Source organism: Cutaneotrichosporon oleaginosum (assembly GCF_008065305.1).
Source record: "Cutaneotrichosporon oleaginosum strain ATCC 20508 chromosome Unknown ATCC20508_contig03, whole genome shotgun sequence".
Lineage (NCBI taxonomy): Eukaryota > Fungi > Basidiomycota > Tremellomycetes > Trichosporonales > Trichosporonaceae > Cutaneotrichosporon > Cutaneotrichosporon oleaginosum.
The window spans coordinates 2,972,965-2,995,065 of NW_027072172.1; the positions used below are offsets into that span (position 1 = coordinate 2,972,965).

At 62.8% G+C, this 22,101-nt stretch overlaps 10 protein-coding genes across 10 annotated transcripts; 3 read left to right on the forward strand and 7 right to left on the reverse strand.

Annotated features, from left to right (window-relative positions):
- Position 1: 1 nt before the first annotated feature.
- COLE_04376 (uncharacterized protein) lies at positions 2–1,300 on the reverse strand (the record flags this gene model as incomplete). Its single annotated transcript, XM_065626341.1, has 5 exons — positions 2–105; positions 141–767; positions 818–969; positions 1,030–1,221; positions 1,254–1,300. 5 exons carry the CDS (start codon positions 1,298–1,300, stop codon positions 2–4), a joined length of 1,122 nt encoding a protein of 373 aa, XP_065482422.1.
- Positions 1,301–4,336: 3,036 nt separating this feature from the next.
- COLE_04377 (uncharacterized protein) lies at positions 4,337–6,282 on the reverse strand (the record flags this gene model as incomplete). Its single annotated transcript, XM_018420545.1, has 5 exons — positions 4,337–5,401; positions 5,454–5,650; positions 5,696–5,811; positions 5,855–5,959; positions 6,050–6,282. 5 exons carry the CDS (start codon positions 6,280–6,282, stop codon positions 4,337–4,339), a joined length of 1,716 nt encoding a protein of 571 aa, XP_018275593.1.
- A 733-nt stretch (positions 6,283–7,015) lies between these two features.
- Positions 7,016–7,261, forward strand: COLE_04378 (uncharacterized protein; the record flags this gene model as incomplete). Its single annotated transcript, XM_018419936.2, has 1 exon — positions 7,016–7,261. The coding sequence occupies one exon, from the start codon at positions 7,016–7,018 to the stop codon at positions 7,259–7,261; it is 246 nt and encodes an 81-aa protein (XP_018275594.2).
- Positions 7,262–8,593: 1,332 nt separating this feature from the next.
- Positions 8,594–8,963, reverse strand: COLE_04379 (60S ribosomal protein uL24; the record flags this gene model as incomplete). The annotated part of the gene is made up of 2 exons (XM_018424411.2): positions 8,594–8,788; positions 8,838–8,963. 2 exons carry the CDS (start codon positions 8,961–8,963, stop codon positions 8,594–8,596), a joined length of 321 nt encoding a protein of 106 aa, XP_018275595.2.
- A 2,311-nt stretch (positions 8,964–11,274) lies between these two features.
- Positions 11,275–13,882, forward strand: COLE_04380 (uncharacterized protein; the record flags this gene model as incomplete). The annotated part of the gene is made up of 8 exons (XM_065626342.1): positions 11,275–11,445; positions 11,477–11,615; positions 11,647–11,957; positions 11,996–12,206; positions 12,238–13,094; positions 13,128–13,298; positions 13,330–13,473; positions 13,520–13,882. The coding sequence occupies 8 exons, from the start codon at positions 11,275–11,277 to the stop codon at positions 13,880–13,882; spliced, it is 2,367 nt and encodes a 788-aa protein (XP_065482423.1).
- A 359-nt stretch (positions 13,883–14,241) lies between these two features.
- Positions 14,242–15,591, reverse strand: COLE_04381 (uncharacterized protein; the record flags this gene model as incomplete). The annotated part of the gene is made up of 1 exon (XM_018419937.2): positions 14,242–15,591. One exon carries the CDS (start codon positions 15,589–15,591, stop codon positions 14,242–14,244), a length of 1,350 nt encoding a protein of 449 aa, XP_018275598.2.
- A 740-nt stretch (positions 15,592–16,331) lies between these two features.
- COLE_04382 (uncharacterized protein) lies at positions 16,332–17,156 on the reverse strand (the record flags this gene model as incomplete). Its single annotated transcript, XM_018420547.1, has 3 exons — positions 16,332–16,500; positions 16,561–16,730; positions 16,824–17,156. 3 exons carry the CDS (start codon positions 17,154–17,156, stop codon positions 16,332–16,334), a joined length of 672 nt encoding a protein of 223 aa, XP_018275599.1.
- Positions 17,157–17,468: 312 nt separating this feature from the next.
- Positions 17,469–18,200, forward strand: COLE_04383 (uncharacterized protein; the record flags this gene model as incomplete). The annotated part of the gene is made up of 3 exons (XM_018424412.2): positions 17,469–17,477; positions 17,597–17,817; positions 17,924–18,200. The coding sequence occupies 3 exons, from the start codon at positions 17,469–17,471 to the stop codon at positions 18,198–18,200; spliced, it is 507 nt and encodes a 168-aa protein (XP_018275600.2).
- Positions 18,201–18,304: 104 nt separating this feature from the next.
- Positions 18,305–19,513, reverse strand: COLE_04384 (uncharacterized protein; the record flags this gene model as incomplete). The annotated part of the gene is made up of 2 exons (XM_018424413.2): positions 18,305–18,912; positions 19,117–19,513. The coding sequence occupies 2 exons, from the start codon at positions 19,511–19,513 to the stop codon at positions 18,305–18,307; spliced, it is 1,005 nt and encodes a 334-aa protein (XP_018275601.1).
- Positions 19,514–21,498: 1,985 nt separating this feature from the next.
- COLE_04385 (uncharacterized protein) lies at positions 21,499–21,771 on the reverse strand (the record flags this gene model as incomplete). Its single annotated transcript, XM_018425599.2, has 1 exon — positions 21,499–21,771. One exon carries the CDS (start codon positions 21,769–21,771, stop codon positions 21,499–21,501), a length of 273 nt encoding a protein of 90 aa, XP_018275602.2.
- Between the last annotated feature and the right edge of the window lie 330 nt (positions 21,772–22,101).

The following is a 22,101-nucleotide window of genomic DNA, read 5'->3' on the forward strand; positions in this document are numbered from 1 at the left end:
TCTAGCACCCGCACGGGCAGGTAGGCCCGTCGGCGAGGAGTGTCTCGACGCGCTCCACGCGCTCCGCGAGCTGCGTGAGCGCCGCCTCCGCGATCGCCACTTGGCCTGGGGTTAGCGACGCGCGAACGCGGAATCCGTACCTTGCCGGTAGATGCGCGCCATGCGGGCGATCTCGGGCCGCGCCGCGGCCGCGGCTTCAGGCTCGTCCTCGAGCCGGCTGAGCTTGTCCTCGAGCATGCTGCCGAGCATGCCGAGCACGTCGAGCTCGAGCTCGAGCTCGGCGACCTCTTTCTCGTGCGCCGCGTGCTCGTCTTCGTCGTCGTGGTCGTCGTGGTTGTGCCCATGCTCATGCTCATGCGCGTCCTCGTCACCATGCTCATGCCCGTCGCCGCCGCAACACGCACACGCACTATCGGCCATCATGACGCGCACCGTGCGCACAAGGTCCTGGGGGAGCACGCCGTCGCGGCGAACCTCGAACCGCTGTCCAGCCTGTATCCCCTGTTTCTCGAGCGCCGCAACAATCTCAGGATTCATCCCGCCGAGCTGCAGCACGAGTGTGTCGTCTGGGTTCCCCTCCGGGGTGTCCGGGCTAGGGGCGAGCACGAACCCGTATCCGAGGAGGAGGGACTCGTTGCCGCGCGCGCCATAGTTGTTGTACACTTGGCCCGGGGGCTGGCCGGGCGAGACGAACGAGATGGCCGGGACGTCGGCGGCTGCGCCGGCGATCTTGGCCGACAGCCATGTGATAGCTTGTCCGCGCTTATCTGCTGTCAGCGGGGTCGTGGGGCACGCAGGGGCACGCAGGGGCACGCACGGTTCAGAAGGTCCAAGCCGGGGAGGAGGACGGGGTGGCTTTCTTCAACGGGGGTGGAGGCGGCGCTCGTCTCCGAGCCCGAAGGAAGGCGGAGCAAGGCGCTCGGGAAGGCGCGTGACGATACGTGCGCGTTCAGCGCCGCGTACAGCTCCCTGCTGTCAGCGCAGGGGGGGGAGGGGGGGGGGGGGGGGGGAGGGGAGTGGAGGGCGCACCATGTAAACCCCTCTTCCTTGAGCACCTCGCGCACGGTCTCGGCCTCGGCGCGCCACTCGCGCGCCTGCGTCTCCACCGCGCCGGCCAGGTTCGTGCCGGCCAACAAGGCGCGCTCGGCGTCCGTCCACAAATGTGGGGTGGGCGGCGCGCGCAGCGTCGCGGTATACGCGCGGTGCTTGAGCGCCTGTGGCCATCTGCGTCAGCGCGTTCGCGTGTAGCTCACTCGTCGGCGTGGAGCGCGTGCAGGCCCACGTAGACGGCGGCGAGCATGCGTTCGGGCCACGGCGCGCCGGCGTGCACGAGGTCCGCGGGGGGTGACGCCGCAGACGTCTGCTATGGCTGCGCGCGCGAGGGCGGGCGTCACGGCCAGGCTGGAGGGGCAGGAGATGAGGCGCTCGTCGCGCGCAATCGGCGATGTGGCGTACAGCCCTAGGCCCGTGGCGTCTGCGGTGAGGGGGTAAAGAGCACCTACGCACCTTGGCGCGCTTCGACGTTGGGGTGCACGTAGCCACCCTCCTGGACGAGCCAGGCGAGCATGCCCTGCGCGGCTTCGAGCTGGGTCATGATTTGTTGTGATTTCACAACAACACAATCGCCAGCTTGAATTTTGGGTTCGACTTTCCGGCTCTGATCCCGCCCCACTCCTAAATCCCTCTCTTTCCCCACTCGCGCATGTATGTCCATACGCTCACTACCGTTCTAGGCATTACAATAATCGGCATGTCGTGCAGCGGGAGGCGAATCCCCGCATTTAAAACGTCTCCTCGTCGTCCAACTCGCCCTCAAACTCTTCGTTTGGCACCTGGTGTGAGCACGTAGCCGACCCGCGCCAGACCCACCTCAAAGCCGTCCTCGGTCTGGTACAGCACCTCTTGGATCTTGGCAAGCGTATCCCGCTCCTCGGGGTCAATGTGCTCAAAGTTGATGCGGTCACCGACGATGAGCTCGATCGAGCGCAATTTGGCAAAGTAAAAGTCGCGCTCCTTCTCGAGACCCTCGCACTGTGCCTGCATTTCAAGCACCTGCGCATTGAGCTGGGACAGCTGCGCGGCTGAAGCGGCGGAAGGCGCGCGTGCCCCAGCGGCAGCAGCAACGGAGGAGCGGGGGGCGGGAGCGGGAGCGCGCGCAGAGGTGCTCGTGCGCGGCGCAGGTGCGCTGGATCCAGACGACGCAATCATGCCCCGCCCCGCAGTGTCATACGCCGCTCCAGTCGAGTTGGCGTCCCAGAACTTCTTCATCCATTGCAGGAACTCGAGGTTGTCTTGCATTTTGCACCTGGGGTTAGCGGCATTGCACTACACGTTTATGTTTTGGCTCCTCGCCATGGCGGCATTTGACTGCACGCTCCTGCCAGCTCCAAGCCCGAAAAACCACAACCGGCTTCGCTTCAGAGCAGGACACACAAGGAGGGAGAGACGCATGCACTCCCGTGCCGCCACGTGCACCTGTACTCACTTTACGAGCTTGCCGACGGGAATCGGCTTGTCGATCTTGTGCTTGGCAAAGGCCTTTTGCAAGATCTTGAAGTTCTCGAGGTACTCGTACTCCATACGCGCGTTAAACTTGACGCGGGACATGGGCAGGTCGCCTGCGGTCAGTGCTGATGTCTGGGTGCGTTGCGGGAGACAGCTTCTAGTGCTCAAGTGCTAGTGCCAGGCCATAGCAGCTCGATGCTCGCTAAGGACCGAGCGGCGCAGTCCCGAGTGGCGAGCGGCATGTCAAAGGCCGAGCACCGCAAAGTTCAAGCGGACAGGACCGTGCCATGACACCGCGCTCGCCAGGAGGCTGGAAGGCGCGGCGATCTGATCGACTCACCATAGATCGAGTCGAGAACCTGTCAGTTAGCTCGCACTGCCTCAGAGGGGAGCTTACCTGGCAGAGGATGACGCCCTTGCCGCATTCCTCGACCTTCTGGACGACCTGGGGTGCGAGCAAGTCGTTGAGCCATGCAATCAGCTCGCCACGCGCTGGGGGTTAGCTCTAGGCACGAGAGTAGGGAGAGGAGGGGGATTAGAAGGAGAGGGGAGGAGAGAGGAGGTGATGAGTACCGAGGTTGGGCGAGTGCGGCGAGGGCTTGTTCGGCGAGGCGGGGGGCGTGGCGGTACCCGTGCTGAGGCGGGAGGAGATGCGGGAGGAGGTCGAGGTGTTCATTGGGATAGGTGGTGGTAGAGAGAGAGAGAGAGAGAGAGAGAGAGAGAGAGAGAGAGAGAGAGAGAGAGAGAGAGAGGAGATAAGAGAAGAGGTTGGAGGAGGGGGAGGGTTGGAGGGGAGAGGGGCGGAAAGGGTGTGTTGTTTAAGGAGGAGATTGTCGAGAGAGTAGTGGAGTGATGGAGAGATGGAGCGATAGAAAGAGGTGCCCAAGCGGTGTGGGAGGTATGAGCAGGGGAGATGCGTGGATGCGAGAGATGGAGGAGTGTGCGCGAGTGCGCGAGTGCGCGATCTCCGCAGGGTGATGGCCTCGTGGTGGGTGGGGGAGAGGGAGAGGAGGGGGGTGGAGGGGGGGTCATTGGGGGGGCTGTAGAAGGGGAGGAGGAGGAGGAGGAGGAAGGAGAGAGATGACTTACAGGCTCCTGTATAGACAGACATTATTTTGAGGTGGTGAGGGAGGAGGAGATGGTGGTGAGGGAGGAGAGTAAGATGGTGAGGAGAGGAGAGAGAGAGAGAGAGAGAGAGAGAGAGATCGAGTGCCAAGGTGCCTGCTGCCTCTGGTCTCTGGTGCGAGGAAGGCAAGGCGGGCGGGGAACAAGCTACACGCGTCTCGCGTTCCACCTCAGGCACAAACACTCACACGGGTCTTTTCTTATCACTCCTCACTCAAGTCAAAAATCAACACGACATTACTCGCGTGGTCCTCCTCTCACTCCCCGTTCCCTCTCTCCTTCTCACTCACTCACTCGCTCACGAACTGATCAGAGTACAGCTACATGCATGAGACAGGGCAAGCCCTGGCTACAAGATATATGCGTATGATCCTGACTATGGATGACAGGTTACGAGTCCACTTCCAGTGCAGTTTGTGTTTGTCGGCCAGTCCATCTCCCCCGCCTCGACGCTACTACGCCAGCCGCAAGGGGAGACGCGGCGCCACAGCAGTGCAGAGAGGGGGTCGTGGCCGACGGGTCGTTCTTGGTGACTTGTGATATTTGAAATGAGTTGGAATGCCGTCACGGCCTTGAATGTGGTGCTATAGAAACGATGAAGGAGGGAACCCAAAATCCACAGGAAGAACAAAGTTGCGATACACACGTTACGAGTTGCACAGTTGCGTGGCTGGGGCTGGGCTGAGGCTGAGGCGGAAGAGCGAGTTTAGTGTGGGAACAGGTCGCGGAATACGGTAGGAATCTCGGCCGACTTGAAGCGGTACGCGCACTCGGTCGAGCGCAACATCTCCACATCACCGCCAGCCGCCTGCACAAAGCTGACGATTACGCCGTTGACGGGTGGCGCCTGCCCCTGCCGCGACGTAGGGGGCATGGCGGCAGCTGCGCGGAGAGCATAGCCCTCCACAGACCTCGGCAGGTCAAAGTTGATGACGAGGGGAGCCCAAGGGATCTCGGGCGGCTTGGGGTTGACATCAAAGCACACGAGGAAGCGCGGGCCCTGGCCTGCAATGCTCATACGCCATTGTTGCAGCATGGCCTTCTTCTGTGGCGGCGGCATGTCGGGCGATAGGTATAGCGTTTCCCACTGTCGTCCAGAGAGCTTGTACACGACAGCCTCGAGCATCGAGTACGAGCCGACATGGATAATCGCCTGCCACAGTGGGTAGTCATCGAGCATCTTGACGAGCGTGTCGAGCTTGTACTCCTTAGCACGAGCGGCCTCCTCGCTCATCCCGCCAGCGTTCGCGCGGCCTGAGCCAATGGTGCCCGGCCCGGCGTCGGCTGACTGCTCCTCGGAGCGAGCTGATCCAGTAATCGTGAGATAGACATATGTGTGCTTGACGCTGAGACCGGGGCTGATTGATGACACCGACTCCTGCGAGTTGGTCGTGCCCTCGCGGCGCACCAAGACGCGCACAGGGTCGCGAACTTCCAACTGGTTCGAGAAAGTGATGACGTCGGTTGGAATCGTGTTTGAGAAGATGCACGTCTGGCGTTCGATGGGGGAGGAGGCCGACCTAGGAGGCTGGCCGCTAGGGCCTGGAGTGCTGAACCGTGAAGGCTGGGCGGAGGGGAATGGGGTCTTGCTCTGCGGGTTGAAGGGCGAGTGTGCGCCATTGTCAAAGGGGCTGCCAACGGTCGTCGAGAATCCACCAGGAGTAAGCGGCCCACCGCCACCGCCGCCTCGGCGTGGTGATGGGAGAAGCCGAGCGACGCTCAGGACATTCTCGTACAGGTTGCGGGCAATTAATTGGTCAACCTCGTCGAGCTAAATTGAAGTGTCAGAAATGTTTCACATGATTCTGCCGAAGCAAACTTACGATAAGGAGACGGCACTCGGCTCCGGAGAGGCTGCCCCTGGCATTCATAATTTCGTTGATCTTTGCCGGTGTTCCAATTAGGATCTGAATCCCGTCGCGTTGCATGTTTGCCACCTCGTTGGGCAACGAGCTCGAGCCCGTAGCACCGGCGGCGAGCGCAGCACGGACGCCGAGAGGACCGCCGACGTTGCGTACAACTGTGACACGTTTAGTGATTACCCAAGTGTTAACAGCTGACGTACGCTTGTGACACTGCGTGGCCTGGTCCACGGTGGTGGTGATGATGATGACAGAAGGACCACGGAATGGGCCCTGCATGGGCGCGAGGGTGAGACATAACTGGAGGGCGGGGATCACGCTTGCTCTGTCAGCCCCTGTGTGCCACAAGTGTCAGGACTCACTATGATATGATGCGTTCCTGCGTGGGAGGGGCCTGCGCGATGATGTCCGAGCCCTTGAGCATGAACGGGAGTACACGGGCTTGAATCTTGTTTGGAGGGCCAATGCTGCGTCGTTAGCTGTTGCGCGCCCAAGGTATCGACATTGTCGTAGTCGACGACGACGACGACGACGACGACGACTACACAAGAACGTACCCATATTTGGAGATGGAACGCAAAAGGTCGGGCTTGAGCTGCAATTGCTCCCACTTTGTGACGACAATGCCTGCGCCCGGTGCAGCTGCGCTGTTGTTGGACATGCCCCCACCCGCCTGCTCGCGCTGGGTCTGCATGTGGCCGCCAGGGCTAGGCACCCATTCTCGGCCTGCCCCACCTGTCCCGCCGCCGCCGCCGCCGCCGTACTTGCCGCCACCGGGTGCTCCCCACATGTTATTGTCCAGGCTGTCATTGAGGAGGCTCGAGCCAAACGATCGGTTGACGGGCGTGCGGGGGCCCCCAAAGTCGCGAGTGGGGGAGAGATGGCCGTGGGGCGAGAGCGGGCCGCCGATGGGCGACTCGAGTGGTGGCATGCTCATTCTCGCGAACATGCGGGGGTCACCATGATGGGAATGTCCGTTCGGGAGACCCGAGGTCTGCCCCATGCCGAGCTGTGGACCGCCGGTCCCGGCGGCACTACCACCCTGCGCCTGAAGCCGCTGGAGCTGTGCAACGCTCGTGGACAGCGCTGCAATCTGCTGTGTCAGGGCGGAAATGTCGGCGCCCTCGCCTGCGGACGAACGGCCAGTCATGGCAGCCGATGTTGGTGCAAGGGTGGGAGTAGGTGCGTCAAACGGCGAGAACATACGCCCGCCGCCTATCCCCGACAGGGCGCCATTGGGGAGTGCGGACGACGGGAGAGCCGTCTTGACTGCGGAAGCGAGCTGAGCAACCTGAGACTGCAAGAGTGCGAGGCTGGTCTCGGTGGCGGCAACACGCGCGGCCAGCGCACTGTATGCCGAGTCGTCTCTGCTTATAAAAGGTGGGGCTGACGCGGCACTTGCTGCGGACACTGTTGAGACTGCCGAGGGCGATGTGGCAAAGGCAGTGGCTGGACCACCCGATGGGGTGGGGGTTGACACCTCTCCACGATCGGGGCTGGAGGAGGGGTTCTTCTTGCTGGCCATGATGGTGGCTGAGCAAATGGAGGAGTGGGTGATTGTGCGCGTCGGGATGGAAGTGGAGGAGGGAGAGTGCAGTGGAGATGCGAGGGACGGCGAGAGGGGGTCTAGGCGTGAGGCTCCCAGACTTGTCGCTCAGGCCTCTTGGGGCTTTGGTGGGGGGGGGGGGGGGGCGTGCAGGGCGTGTGCTAAAGAGGAGGAGGAGATGCAATGGGAGGTTGGTGATGGTGGGCGTGGAGGTGGAGTGTGACGGTTGTGGAGTGTAGTGGTGAAATGCTAAGAGGGAGAGGGGAGATGCGAGGAGATGTGAGGGGAGGAGGGGATAGATGAGGATGAGGATGAGGATGGAGATGGAGAGTGGACACCAAAAGGCGTAAAGGAAAAGCCACCCGAGGGGGGGAAGTGGCGTAGGCTGGCGTTCCCTCTGATTGACTTGTTCAGGCGATGATGGTCAAGGAATGATGGTCATACAGGAGGGAGATGGGGGGCCGCGACAAAGCAAGAGTCACTCAAGCATTGAGCATGGGGATGGTGGTGGTGGTGGTGGTGGTGGTGGGATGGGAAGAGAGAGAGAGAGAGAGATGTCGATGCGATGAGAAGAGGAAGAGAAGAGAAAAGAGAAAGAGGAGTGACGGGAGGGAAGGTGGATGGATGATGTGGCTGAGTGGAGGGACCAAGCAAGCTCCTCATCATCCACCACCCATGCCACCCATCAGCCTCCGTCCTCCGTACTGTACAGCACACTTGGTACCATCTCCTTCATGCCGTTATTCTTCAGCTTGTCGCTTAGCTTACGCCAACGCCCCTTGGCGGAAAGCAAGCGCACCGTGCACTGGCGCAGCATTGCAGTCTCTGAGAGGATGCCAAGCCCACCGCCCACCGCTCTCCAGTCGATCTTGTCCGAACTTTGTTGTCCAAATTTACATCCGCGCTGTGTCCCGATGTCCCCTTGAGCTCCCGACTCGGATCTGCCAGATGTCTCGGAGCCAACCCCCCTCCTCGAGGCATCTACGAGCCACGCGAGCTAGAGAACTAGTGGCCTCTACAACCCTCCTCGAGACAAGAGATGACGCGTTGACTACATGGCGCTGGCGTTGCCTAAATCCGTCTCACTTGGGTAATTCACTCACTTGGACAAGGTTGCCTCGTGGCTATCCTATGGCCCAGGCTTTGTCACGCGGAGATCAAGCAGTACCCCGTCTCCGCATTTCGCAGATGGAGACAGCAGCGCTCTCCGCGACGACCACTCGGACTGCACCTCCCTCTCATTTGCAGGCCACTTGTGTCCCAACTGCGCGAGATGGAGATGCAGATCATGGCAGCGCGACACAGCCACGACCAACTGCACCAACGTACGCACACATTTTGATCCCATGTCTCGCCTTGGGCATGACCTGCAACCTGCCCGAATTGGGCCAGCAGCAGCCCTTCCACCCCCATCTCCTCTGTGCCTTCAGTCAAAACTCCCTCCGCCCGCCCACAGCACACACACCCCCCCCCCCCCCCCCCCCCCCCCCCCCCCGCTAACTGTCATGATGCGAGGTACATCCCAACCCCAGAGCCACTACAAAGAAGAAGCCGTCTACTCCTTCTTCTCCGCGGCGGGCTCGGCCGCCTTCTTGCCACCCTTGCGCTCGAGGATGGCCTTGCGGTCCTTGTCGAGCTTGAGCGAGGTGATGACAACGTTCGAGGGGTGGATGCCGACCGAGGGGGTCGCGGCGTTCGACTTCTCGACGTGGACGCGGTCGACGTGGATGACCCACTTCTTGCGGTAGACCTGGGGTCAACATCTCGTCGCAACATCGCAGAGCAGGCAGCCAACGCACCTGGACGACCTTGCCGTCACGGCCCTTGTACTTCCCCCGGACGATGAGGACCTCGTCGTCCTTGCGGACGGGGATGGAGCGGGCGCCGTGCGTGGCACGGAGCTCCTTGCTCAAAGGCGCCGACATGATCTTGCGCTTCTGGCCCGACGAGGCCGAGAAGTGAGCCTTGCGCGACTTGCGGCGGTCCGAGGCGAGGCCTGGGGTTAGTGTGGGGAGAGGGGTGGTTGGCAGCAACGCAGCACAGCGGAAATTGGGGCGCGGCGAGGTGTAGGTCGTGCGAGGGAAGAGGTCGGCGGCTGGGGTGTTGGGGGAGGGGGAAGGTCTCGCGATCAAGCCATGTCGAAACTTTCGAGCGCATGTCGATGTATCGCGGGTTGCGCAAAGACACGTAGAACGACGTGGACAGCGCCATCACCACGCAACGCATGGTAAACGCATCCCGCGCTCGCCGCCATATGCGCCGACCTCGTCGTTTCTCCGCCGCCGGACTCGATGTCGAAGTTTCGATCCCCGGTCGCTCGAGCCCTCCTGCGCATACGCGCACCGTTCGAACGCGCGTGCCGTGCCGATTTCCGCTGTCGCCGTGCTGCGTAAGGCCGTGCTACTCACCGGTAGAGGAAGCCATTTTGATGATTGTTGTCGGATGGGTGTACGCTGGCGACAGATGGCTCACTGAACGGCAGCCTGGCCAGCAACAGTTTGGGATCGCCGCGGCGTTTCATGAATTTTGCGAATGTGGCGAAATCCGCCCGCGTGGTGATGGCGTGGGATTATGTAATCTGGTTTTGACCGGAGGCTCGGCGGACGAGGGGTTTGGCGATTCGTGGGTCGGCGGACTAGCGAGGTCATCTTGGGTATGCATGTCGCTTCCGCTCTGCTACAGATCCACTCCTCCATTGTCATGTTGCTCACGATCAACTCGGGCGTTCTCATCAGCCGAGCGGCGACGGAGCGCTGCGCGAAGCTGTGCTCCAGTAGGGCCTAGCTGTGGTCAGTCACCCCAGCGGCGGGGCAACGACGTCATGGCCCCTCCGCTCAAATGAGAGGTTGCCCACCCAACTCATCCTGTCGAGCACACCATCTCTTTAGCCCAGCCAAGCCATCCCCTGCATTTTTCTCCTCGTCGTCCACTCATATGCCTCGCGTCCCCCTGCACACTATCAGGCCCGTCTTCTCCTCGCTCCGTCCGTCTGCTCGCTACACTGCATACTCTGCCGCTGCAATCTTCCCATTCTCTCTCTTCTCCACAACGCCCAAAATGTCTGAGCAGTTCAAGGTTAACAAGTCCGAGGCGGAGTGGCAGGCCCAGCTGTCGCCCGAGCAGGTGAGTGTGTGTATGGGAGCAGCAGGAAGAGCTGCCTGGCAGCTCACGAAGCTCACGGAGCTCACGTCGCTCGCGGCGTTAACGAATCGGTGGTGGGAGAGGGGAGGATGCGAGTGATGGTATCCCAGAAGCTCTGGCCATTCCTCATATACCCACATGATCACCCCCTAATCCCAGTTCCGTATCCTTCGCAAGCAGGGCACCGAGCGCCCCGGCTCGCACGAGTTTGACAAGAAGGAGGACTCGGGCGTGTACAGTGAGTGGCGGCGCCATGTTGTGCTGACGTCAGCCTGTGCTGGGTGCGACGCGCCACTTTACACCTCGAACCAGAAGTTGTAAGTCAAATGTGAAGGCTGGGTTCTGGCTTGGTGGCATGGTCGCCGCTTCGCCGCCTGGCCATCGGGCCAGCACTGCCTACATCCAGGCCCAAACGCTGGACAGTTGCCAGTGGTCGGCGTTTCGGCTGGAGCCCATCGGGCATGATCAACCTCGACCCTCGCTCACACCAGCGCATCCGGCTGCGGTTGGCCCGCGTTCTTCGACACCATCCCCGGCGCCGTCATCCGCCGCGAGGACAACTCCAACTTCATGACCCGTACCGAGATTGTCTGCGCGAACTGGTGAGTCCAAGCGCGCTGATTCAAGCTGACGGACAGCGGCGGCCACCTCGGGTGAGTAGCTTGTCCTTTTCGTCTACCGTACACATGCGCTGTGAACGCGCCTCCGCTTGCGAGAGTCCGGAGAATGCGCGAATCCAGCGTAAACAGACGCCACCACGAGCTACAGTAACTAACCCCAGCCACGTCTTCAAGGGCGAGGGCTACGCAACGCCCACGGACGAGCGCCACTGCGTCAACGGCATCTCGCTCAACTTCAAGAACGAGTAACTTTAGCCCTGTAGTCTAGTAGCAGTCATGGAGTCGTTATTCGTCTGAAGACTGGCAGATGTGCGTGGCAGAGTGTGGAGCACCTACATGTAATTGCGGCATCGATTCGCCACCCGGGCCGGGGACCCGCGACGCGACGCGACCGAAAATCAATGTCCGCGCCCTGCCCGGTGCCGATACCTGCCGTCTCACCATCAGTTCTCTTCCCATCTTCACTCATTCTCTCATGGCGATGGGCGACTCGGCGGAAGCTGGGCCTTCCAGGCAAGATGAGCCGCCGCTCCCCCGCCTGCCGACCCCCACCTCCTTCCCGTTCCCCTACCCCGAGCCGTACTCCATCCAGCTCGACCTAATGCGCACCGTCTTCGCAGCTATCGAAGCGCGCAAGATCGCCATCGTGAGCCCGTCTCACGCCGTGCTGACGCCAGGTCGAGTCGCCCACAGGCACAGGCAAGAGCCTGACGCTGCTCACCGCGACGCTGAGCTGGCTGGCCGCGCACCGGCGGCGCCTCGACGAAGCTGCCGAGGCGGAGTTGCGCTCGCGCTTCGCAGCCGAGGATCCGGATGGTGCGTGCTTGCGCGGCATCGCTGATCGCAGACCCGCCATGGATCATCGAGAACGCCGTGAAGCGACACATGGGCGAGCTGCGGCTCGCAGCAGCCGAGCGCGCGGCGCGCCTCGCGGCTGTGCGGGACCGGGAGCGGCGGCGCGCCAACCCCGCCGCGTTCCGGAAACGTGCGCGCCCGGCGGCGAGCGAGGAGACGGAACGGCGCGAAGACGACTTCCTCCCCGGAGACGCGGATGCAGTGCCGGACGACGGGATGAACGTCAGCGCCGAAGTGCGCGCGCTCATGGCGCAGCTGGACAAGCCGGCCGCCGAGGAGGTCGAGGAGGAGGACGTGCCGAAGGTGCGTGACGAAGATGCGGTAGTCTCCACTGACGGCAGGTGTACTTCGCCTCCCGAACACACTCGCAGTTGCGGCAGCTCACGGCCGAGCTCCTCAAGACGACGTTCACGGCCGACGACGCGGCCGACGAGGACCGCGTGTCCGCCGTCCCCCTCGCTTCGCGGAAACAGATGTGCATCAATGACAAGGTGCGCGCGCTCGCGCGCGAAGACAAGATGAACGAGGCGTGCCTCGACATGCAGAAGAGCGGTGGGTAGTCCGCCAACACGGCTGACGCCAGGCGTGAAGCGCTGTCCCCACCTCCCACCGAAGGCGGACGAGGGGCCGCTGCTCGACGCACGCGACGCCGTGCTCGCGACGGTGCGTGACATCGAAGACCTCGTGGTGGAGGGCCGCCGCGCCGGCGTGTGTCCGTACTACGCGACGCGGCGGGCGACGAAGCAGGCGCAGCTCGTCACTCTCCCCTACAATCTCCTGCTGCAGAAGAATGCGCGCGAGGCCCTCGGCATCGACTTGACTGACCAGATCGTGGTTATCGACGAGGCGCATAACCTCATCGACACGATTCTCGGCATTTACTCCGCCTCCCTCCCCGCGTCTCATGTTAGCAGCGCGGCAGCCCAGCTCACGCAGTACCTCCAGCGCTTCCGGTCGCGGCTCAAGCCTCGACATGCGCTCATGATCCAGCAGACGCTCACAGTGCTGCGCGGCCTCGTGGGCGTCTGCTCGACGTTCGCAAAGGGAAAGGAGGCCAGCGAAATGATGGATGTCAACGCGCTTATGGGGCGTGTCGGGCGGTCCGCAGACGCAGTCAATCTTCTCGAGCTCGTGGGATATCTCAAGGAGTCCAAACTTGCACGCAAGGTGTCGGGATATGCGGAATCTCTGGAGGAGAAGGAACAGAAGGGGCGCGAGAAGAGGAGTACAGCGGCGCGCCACGCGTCCATCGCCGCCTTCCGCGGTGTCGAAGCCCTCCTCCTTAGCCTCACGGACGCACGGGACGACGGCCGCGTCATTCTCGGCAAGGACGGCGACGCCGTGACGCTCAAATACGTCCTTCTGAACCCAGCCGAGCGCTTCGCCGAGGTCGTCGCCGCCGCCCGATCCGTCATCCTCGCAGGCGGGACCATGGAGCCGGTAAGTCGCTCTGCGACGCCGCACTAACAACAGCTCGCGGACTTCTACACCCAACTGTTCCCATCCGTCCCTCGCGAGCGCTTCGCAACGCTCTCGTGCGCCCACGTCATCCCCAAGACCAACTTGCTCACTCAAGTCGTGACTCGCGGCCCGCGCAAAGTAGATCTGGAATTCACGTTCGCGAAGCGGCGCGACGCGGGCCTCGTGCGTCTCCCCTCCGCGGAGCTGACAGCAGATGGCCGAGCTCGGCGCCGTCGTGCAGTCGACGATCGGGCTAGTGCCGGATGGCGTGGTGGTCTTCCTGCCCTCCTACGCCTTCTTGGACGCGCTCAAAGCCGCGTGGCGCGACCTCCTCCCGAAACTTGAACAACGAAAACAAGTACGCCTCCCGCGCCTCCCGCGCCTCCCGCGCCTCTCTGACCCAGATCTTCTACGAGCCGCAGACGTCGGGCGAAGTCGACGCCGTGCTGCGCGAGTACGCGCTCGCGATCGACGCGCCCAAGACGAACAGCGCGGGCCGCCCGCGCTCCGGCGCCCTCCTCTTCGCCGTCGTCGGCGGCAAGCTGTCAGAAGGTATGCGCGCCGCGGCCGCGCTCACGCAGGCATCAACTTCTCGGACCGGCTCGGCCGGTGCGTCATCATGGCCGGGCTGCCGTTCGCGAACGCCGCCAGCGCCGAGCTGCAAGAACGCATGCGCTACGTCGAGCGCTTGCCCGGAGCGGGCGCGGACGCCGCGCGCGAGCTCTACGAGGTGCGTGCTGCGTGCTGCACGGGCGCGGGCTCGCTGACGCCAGAACCTGTGCATGCGCGCCGTCAACCAGAGCATCGGGCGCGCGATTAGGCACGCCGGCGACTACGCCGCCATCCTCCTCGTCGATGCGCGGTATGCGCGGCCGCGTGTGCGCGGCAAGTTGCCCAAGTGGATTGGGGAGGGAGTGCGCGTTTGCAGCGAGTGGGGCGAGGTCGCCAAGGGCGTCGCGGGATTCTTCCGCGACAAGCGCGCGGGGGCGGGCGGGGGAGGAGTGGTGGCGGCGGGCGTCAAGCGCCCCGCTACGTAGCCATGCATACATTGCGTAGTGTACAGTGTAGTCTATTAGATATCTACCAGTGTCTCTACTCAACCCGAATCAACCTCGCTGTCTCCCTGCTACATCCCGTGAGCCGCAAAATTGGAGCGTGCTCGCACCGACGCGCCCGTTCGGTAGAAAATGAAGGGCAGCGGCGTGAACAAGAACAACAGCCCGGCAAGGAGGCAGGTCGCGCCGACCGGCCCAAGGCGCTCATACAGCGGCAGCCCGAACAAGGGGAAGCCTGCCGCAAAGGTACTCCTAAGGAAGCTGTTGCTGGCCAACGCACTCGCCGCGACGGGGCGGTACGCGTCGACGAGGTACGTGAATGTCGCGGTGTACGCGTACACCAACCCGAGGCCGAAGAAGGAGCTCAAAACGATCGGCACTATCCAATGCACCTCTTTGAAGGCTGTGAGGCCGAGCAACAGCAGGCCGATGGGGCAGATGACGCCGCCGAACATGCCCATGACGAGGCGGGCTTCGGGGGGCGCGTGCCCGCCGTGAGCGGCGCTGACTTTGGCGTAGGCGCGGTTGAAGAGGGGCTGGGAGAGGGCGGCGACGACCTGGCCTGCGCCGATGCCGAGGAAGCTCATGCCGGTCTGCTCGAGCGAGAAGCCGTGCTGCGTCCGGAAGATGTACGGCACGCCCGAGAAGGAGAGGTAGAGGATGCCGAGGATGAGGGCGGACCAGAGGTCGAGGAAGAGGACCATGGGTTCTGTCGCGAGGAGACGGAAGGGCGTGCGGAGCGAATGCTTGAGCGCTGCGGCGAAGGAGCGGTCGAGTTTCTCGATTGGCGCGCGCCAGCGCGCGTCGCCCGTGTCCTGGCGCAGCCGCCGCGCTTTGCGCTTCAATAGCTGCGGGTCGTACGTTTCGGGGAGGAGGAGGAGGAGCGCGGCCATGCACACGAATGCCCACATAATCACGACGTAGTATGTCCAGCGCCAATCTGGTTGGCGCTGGTTGATGAAGCCACTCAGGAGGGGGCCGAGGACGGGGCCGAGGAACGGCGCCGAGCTAAAGATCATCATGGGCGTCGCCACGCGCGTGTTGTGGAACACGTCGGTGATGGCGCCGCCCGAGACGGAGAGGAACGCCGAGCCCACGAAGCCCGTGAGGAAGCGGAAGGCGAGGTGGAGGGCAATGTGGGGCGCGAACGCGACGGGAAAGTTGAGGAGGAAGAAGAGCGCGAAGCCACCGTGCAGCACCGGCTTGCGGCCCGCGAACTCGGACACAGGGCCGAGGAGGAGCGGCCCGCATCCCAGGCCCATGACGAAGAACGAGATCGACGAGATGCAGAGCGTCGTGTTGATCCCGTACGTCGCGATCATGCCGCTGTATGTCATGGCGGCCATGGAGGAGCAGCAGGTCACACAGAGGCATGACACGGCGATGACGACCACAATCGCCCACTTGCGCGCCATGGACATGTTCAGCGGGCACTCCGGGTCGTTTGGCCCGTCCCAGAGTACTTCGAAGGGGTCATCTTTCTCCGCCGCGGCGGGCGGCGTCGCGGTTGTGCTCGGTGACAACCTTCGCTCCTTGCCCGCCTCGGGATCTGGGTCAAGCGAGAATCGCGATACGCGCGAGGTCGTCCGCGAGATCGGGTCTGTCAACTCGAACGTCGGCGACTGCGGGGAGGACATGCGTATGGCCTCCATCGTGGCGAGCGCGTTTGCGCCGGCTGGGAGGGGGCGCGTGAAGTGGCGGCGGGGAACGAGGGCGGGGAGATGAGGTGTGGAGAGAGGTGGAGCGGGTGGAAGTTGCCGAGACTGCGGCGTCTATCGGCGTCCCAAAATGCGTGAGTGTCGTCGACACGGAAAAGCTGTGCTGATGAAAGCAACAAACAGTGATAGAAACAGTGAGCAGAAGCGGGTTCCAGAGACAGAAGATGGAAGAGCAACATCAATCTTCGGCTGGTTTATCTTGAGATTACTCGGGTTGGAGTGCTGACTGATGGCGCTCAGCTCAGGGCGGAGATGAGCGGAGGTGGCCCGCCGGCGCGGCCGAGATGTCGCCGCTGGTGCCTAGATCTCCGCCGAGGTTGTTGGGAGAGGCCGCAAAAGCGAGACAAACCGACACGAGCGATGTAGCGTGGTGTCGTATCATGTGAGAATGTAGCAGCAGAGACTGGCAGCACTGCTGCCATGCACCGACGCCTGATGTCGACTTATACCTCCTCGGGGACCCATCCCCCCTTGTAACCCAGACAAACCCAGTACGCCTCGGCGCTCTCCTTACGACTGCTTGCGGGCTTGTCGGTGACGACTTTGAAGAAGTAGGGCTCGAGCTGCTTCTTGCGGAAGTCAACCAGTTCGGGGTGCATGAAGAACTTGAGGCTGATGTCAGCACTGCTTGATTCCCGGTGTGGCACGTACACAAGCGAGCCGCCGGCGTACTCATCGTCCTTGGAGCGGAGGACCTGATGCGCCAGCCACGTAGCGGCGGACACGAGATCAAGCGATGCCGCGACGTCACGATCCCGGATCCCGCTCATCGACGCCATCATGTCGCTAAGGACGCAGTCGGCAAGGCCGGTGTCTGCCATCTCGGCGGTCGAAGACGCTCCCTCCTTGTCCGCTGCTTCTGCGTTTCCTCCCTGCTCATCTTTCTGCCCCAGCCTAGCCCACGACCGCGGAGCTGCCCTCAGCAGCTCCAGCACGCGGCTCTGCACGCCCGTGTCGAAAAAGTCCCCTGTCACAACCTCCACCCCCGGCATCGCCTCCATCGGCAGCAAGTCCACGGCCACGACCACCCCCTTGCCGCGGAACTGGCGCTGCTTCTCCGCCGCCACCTGGCTCCACCCGCCGGGCGCGGCGCCGAGGTCGACGACGCGCCGTCCTAGGATCGGGTACTTGCCTGCCAGGTCCTTGAGCTTGAACGCCGAGCGGGCGCGGTACGCGCCGCCGCGCGACTTGACGAAAGGGTCGCGCGACTGGCGGGCGAGCCAGCGCGTCGAGGACGACGACTTGAGGAGCGCGCGCGTGGCGTTCATCCGATCGGTGCTGTGCTCAGGTAGGTGCGTGAAGGCTGCGGCGTCGAAGCCGGTCGCCGCTGGCCGCCGAACTTTATGAGCGGAAGCAAATGACGCAGTGCACCGCCGAGATGGACGCGTCCTCGTTCGACTTATCTTGGCATTCATCCACTCTCTTCATCGTCTTCCACTTCCCCCACGACACTCTCTTGTTCATACCCAGCATGGTGGGTCAGATATACACTGCAAAGCTGACTTCAGGCGAACGCATCAACAAAACGCATCGCCGCAGCCAACGAAAGGCTGCTCAAGGCGCTCCCCAAGAACTTCTACATGATCAATGTGGGTGGCGACGTGACGCTCGCCTGGGGCGCGATCGGAGGCTGCTTCAGCCCAGACGCTAGTAGCCTCTTTGTGCCGCCAGACGATTGTCCACCAAGTCAAGGCCGCGCTCATCCCAGGTCCTCGCAGTGCTTGTTCGCATCATGAAGTGGAAGGTGTACGGGCGCCAGCTCTTGCCTGGCGGCTTCGTGGGCTTTCTCCACGGCCTGGGGTTTGTCGCCTCGATATTTATCTGGCGCTGGTTCGTTGAAATTGGCACACCGACGCGCAACGCCAAGGGCGACCTCCGAGTCCCCCAGGACCTGGGGGCAGGCGGCGTGATCGAGGTGGCCTGGGATGTGTGAGTCGCTAAAGGGCATTGATAGTGCCACTCGGCTGGCACAGCTCGCTGAACTGCCTGGAGTGCCCTTCCCTGCCTCCTGCTATGTCGATCTCGCTTATACCAGCATCTACATCACCTGGATCTGCACACTCGGCGGCGCGCTACTCGGCAACTGGGTGTGGTGGCTGTCCGCCCTCGTCCCCTGCTTCGTTGGTTCAAAGCTCTTCGGCGTCGCCAAGCCCTTCCTCGGCATGTTCCTCCCGGGCTTGTTCGGCCCCAAGGCGCCTAAGGAGGAGGCGCCCGTTGCTGCGGGGGGACAGCCAGGCGAGTCGCGCAAGCAGGCCAAGCTGCGCGCCCGCGCCGAGAAGGGCGACAGGCGCGTGCAGTCCGTGCGGCGCTAACTCTGACTCTCGTTATCTTGCATAGATGAATCTAGTAATACAGTGCATTTGCGTGTAGAAGGGAGGGGAGGTGGGGAGGTGGGGGAGAGAGAAGCGGAGGATCTCTAACCAACGAAGAGACGGCGGAGGTAGTCACACACCCCGGCCTTGTCCTTGCCGTCGCACTTGCTGGACTCTGCATGTTTAGGCCTGGGTTTCTCGACTGGTGGCGGCGAGGGGCTGGGCGTAGACCGGAAGCGCATCAACGAAAGCGTGCGTGACCGGGGCGCATACGGCGGCGGAGGCGGCGACCGGGATCCACTAGCATGCGCCATATGGTGCTGGAGATGCGCGAGCTCGTCACGCGCCGTCTCGAGGGCGCGCGCATCCCGCTCCTCCTGTCCGCCCGGGAAACCTTCGGCCGTAATAAGCCGCGTGACGCGGAACACCCACTCGCTGACGAAGTGGATCCCGCCGCACTGCATGCTGCCTGTCCAGTCCGTGTCGCTGTCCTCGCGGATGCGGGGGAGGGCGCACGGGCGGCGCAGCGGCGACAGGCTGCCTTCTGGCGGAGACGGGAGCTCTTCCACTTCGTCCTCGGACAACGAGGAGGGCCGGGAGCGGCGGCGGCGCGCAGACGGCTTGCCGGCGCGCGTGAACGTCTTCCAGCTCCTCGGGGGGTGTCCTGTGCGCTCGAGGTCGGAGAGGCGCATCAGTTCGCGGTTGAATGTGCCTGGGGTGAGCGGGGCAGTTCACGAGCACGAGCGAAGAGGAGCCGATCTCTGATCGGAAATTGGCGAGCGGACGCGAGGATCGACCGCGAAACTTCCCACACGCGTCTCACGTCATCTCACAGCCACGGGTGCTTGACGACGCAAAGCGGTATCATGGACCCCGTGGGAACTGCTCTGCTCCCCCTCTGCTCCGAGCTACTCACGAGCCATCTCCAGGCGCCGGCGCGCAACCTCTTTTACACTGGCGTGGATCTCGAGACACCATGCGGCGTCGGGCTTGCCGAGCGGCTCGGACATGGTCTTTGTGACTTGGGCGACGAGGTCGGCTGCCTCAGCGTAGCGCGTCAAGAGGAGGGAGAGGACGTGGATGAGGTCGGCGCGTGTGATGGCGAGCGCGCCGTGGTCGAGCAGAAACGACTCAAAGTAGAGCTGGGTGGGTGCTTGCTCGCCGACGGCGCGGACCGTCGATGGAGGCAGGACATGGTATGTGACCGCAGGTGTGGACTTGAGTGGTGTGGGGTGGGGCGGGGGCGCGGCGAGCACGAAGGCGAAGTCGGCGAAGGGGGCGAGGGCGGGGTGGTGGGCTTCGTCGATCGTCATGTCTGCATTGTGAGTGTAAGAGCGATGGAGAGGTGGTGTTAAAGGGCGAGGGAGGGGAGAGGCAGAGGACGGAGAGGCGGTAGACGGCAGTGCATTGATTGTATGGCGAGTGTTTGCACAGGTATGTAGGTGGCGGCAAGAAGATGGACGATGGACTGTGGGGTCTCGGTATTTCGACCATCCTGCCGCGCCTCTCGTCGTCCCTCGTCGGCCCGGACACCCCCCCTCCCCCCTCTTGTACGCTAATTGTCTCTGCGCGACCCGGCATTGTGTTCTCGTGCCCTGGCCCTGGCGGGTGGTGCCAAGCATGCATCCGCCGAGTAGCATGCACCGATGGCCCAGGAGCCAGAGGAATGCTGCAGCACCCCACACCCAAACGCAGGGCGCGCGGCGTGACTGGTGACACAGCCTATGCGGCCTTGGCACTGACGTGTGTACGTACTGTACATTCGGGCAGCCGGGGCTACCTACTGTGCAAGAGCAGGGCTTTGTTGGCTTCGGACTCGGTCATGTGCGGGTGTTGCACTGGGCTTGGACTGGGGCTCGGGTCAGCTGGAAAGACAATGCGCCACCACCCGGCCATCCCAGGCAGCCCTAGACGCCATGCTGATGTTTATATCTGTCTCTCCATTCAGACCCAAACCCAGCCATCGTGCTCTGGCGAGTAACACCACGGGTCGATGAGGCTGGGAAGACTCTGAGGAGAGCAGGACCGACTGCAGCATGTAGCGAGGCAATGTACAAGGTGTGCATAGCCACTGCCAAGCACCAACAGTGTGGGGGCGGACGCAGATCTCGGTGCCTCTCATGTACCTCTGTGCCTGCTCGGCATGTCCGGGCATCCGGCAACTCTCCACCGTCTGCGAACACGTGATCATTGTCCATCCAGCCTATCAGCGCGCGCGTGGACAAGCAGCGATGGTGATGGGGGATCACGTGCGTCGCACCGCTGACGAGACGGCAATGCTGCGGTGGGCCTGCTGTTTATCGTGCGAGGCCGTGTTCTAGCCCTCCCTCTCGCTGCTTAGAGGCTCCATCCGCTCCATCCGCTCCATCCGCTCCGTCCGCTCCGTCCGCCTCTTCTGCTTTATCTACTGCGTCTGCTCGTCAGCTCGTCAGTTCGTCTGCTCCGCCTGTCCGTTTGGTCTGTCTGCCTTGTCTGCTTGCTTGCCTCGTCAGCTTCGTCTCCTCTCCCTGCTCTATGATCTTCAGCAGCTAATGCTACGTTCAATCAATTCGCGCAGTCTGATTATCTACTCTCTCACTACGACTGCTTCGTCTTCCGCGTCTTCTGGGTCCTCTCTCCCTGTCCCCTCCCTTCCGTCCCCCTCTTCCCCTCTCCCCGCTGTCTCCTTCTCCTCCCTCCTTCGCCTGCTATCCATCGTTTCGCACACGCCGCTAGAATCCCTTCGACCTCTCCCCCTTTGGCCGCTCATCTGAACTCTGCACATCCTACTCTTCTCCTGCGCTCGCCCAATCCCTTCTGCCCTACGCTCGCCACACCTCTCCAGTCTCTCCCGCCAGCCCGTCTCTCGCCCCCGTCACTATGCGCGACGCGCCTGACCAAGACTCGCGGCTCAACGAAGCTTGGCGCCGCCGCGTCGCCCATTGCTCAGTGTTTTTGACCGTGATCGCTGCATCGTTGACGTCTCTCACCAAGGTGAGCGCCCGTCTCTCCTGCACGTCGTACACGGTATCTACCACGCGACGACATCCAAACACAGTCCGCCTGAGAAAGCACCCTTTGAACCATCCTGGCGTCAGATTGCGCCGCCTGCAGAGCTCCCCTCCGCCTGGATCAGCTTCTAACCGGACCGCGCCTCCCGAGCTATCGATCCACGGAAGTATAACATCAACATGCCTACAATGGTAGCAACAACACTTGCGGGAGGTACAGTGCAGCGGTGCACAACAGTCGCCTCGCCGGCCGGCGGGAGGCGGGATCAAATTTGCCTACAGGGAGGCGCGGAGGGCCTGCGGTCAGTCTACACCGCGGGGCAGCTCACCTCGCGATCTTGGGGGACGCCTCTGAACCACGACTCGGGGACGCAGGGGTCGTCGCGGTCGACGAACGCTCTGAGCGTGTTGAGCACCGCCGCGTCGACGGTGCCGCCCGTGCCGTGGGCCGTGATGGTGATGCGCACGTCCGCGCGCGAGGGGTGAATATAATGAGTGTGGCTCCCCTTGCCGCGCTTCTCGATCCAGCCTAGTTTGCGGATCACGGGGACGACATCACGGTGCTTGAGAGTGGGCGCCATGGTCGAGAGATTGTGGATGGTGCGAGAGCGCGTAGGGAGATGGATGGGAGAATGGGCCGAGAGGGCAGGTATGCAAGCAGGGGAGATGTGAGCTGTGAAGCAGAGAGATGGCGACAAGTGCTGTGAAGCTGTCGAGATGGCAGCAGGTGCTATGAGAGTGCTGTAGAGCAAGTTAAGGTGGGAGATGATGGGTGAGAGATGAAGATGAGAGATGAGAGATGAGAATGGAGATGCGAGCTCGAGACGCGTTGGCGGACATGACTGGGTTAGGTGCGCTGGCAGCTCACAGTGCGCGGTCGAATACGTAAAGTGTTGCCTCTAGGGCGTTGA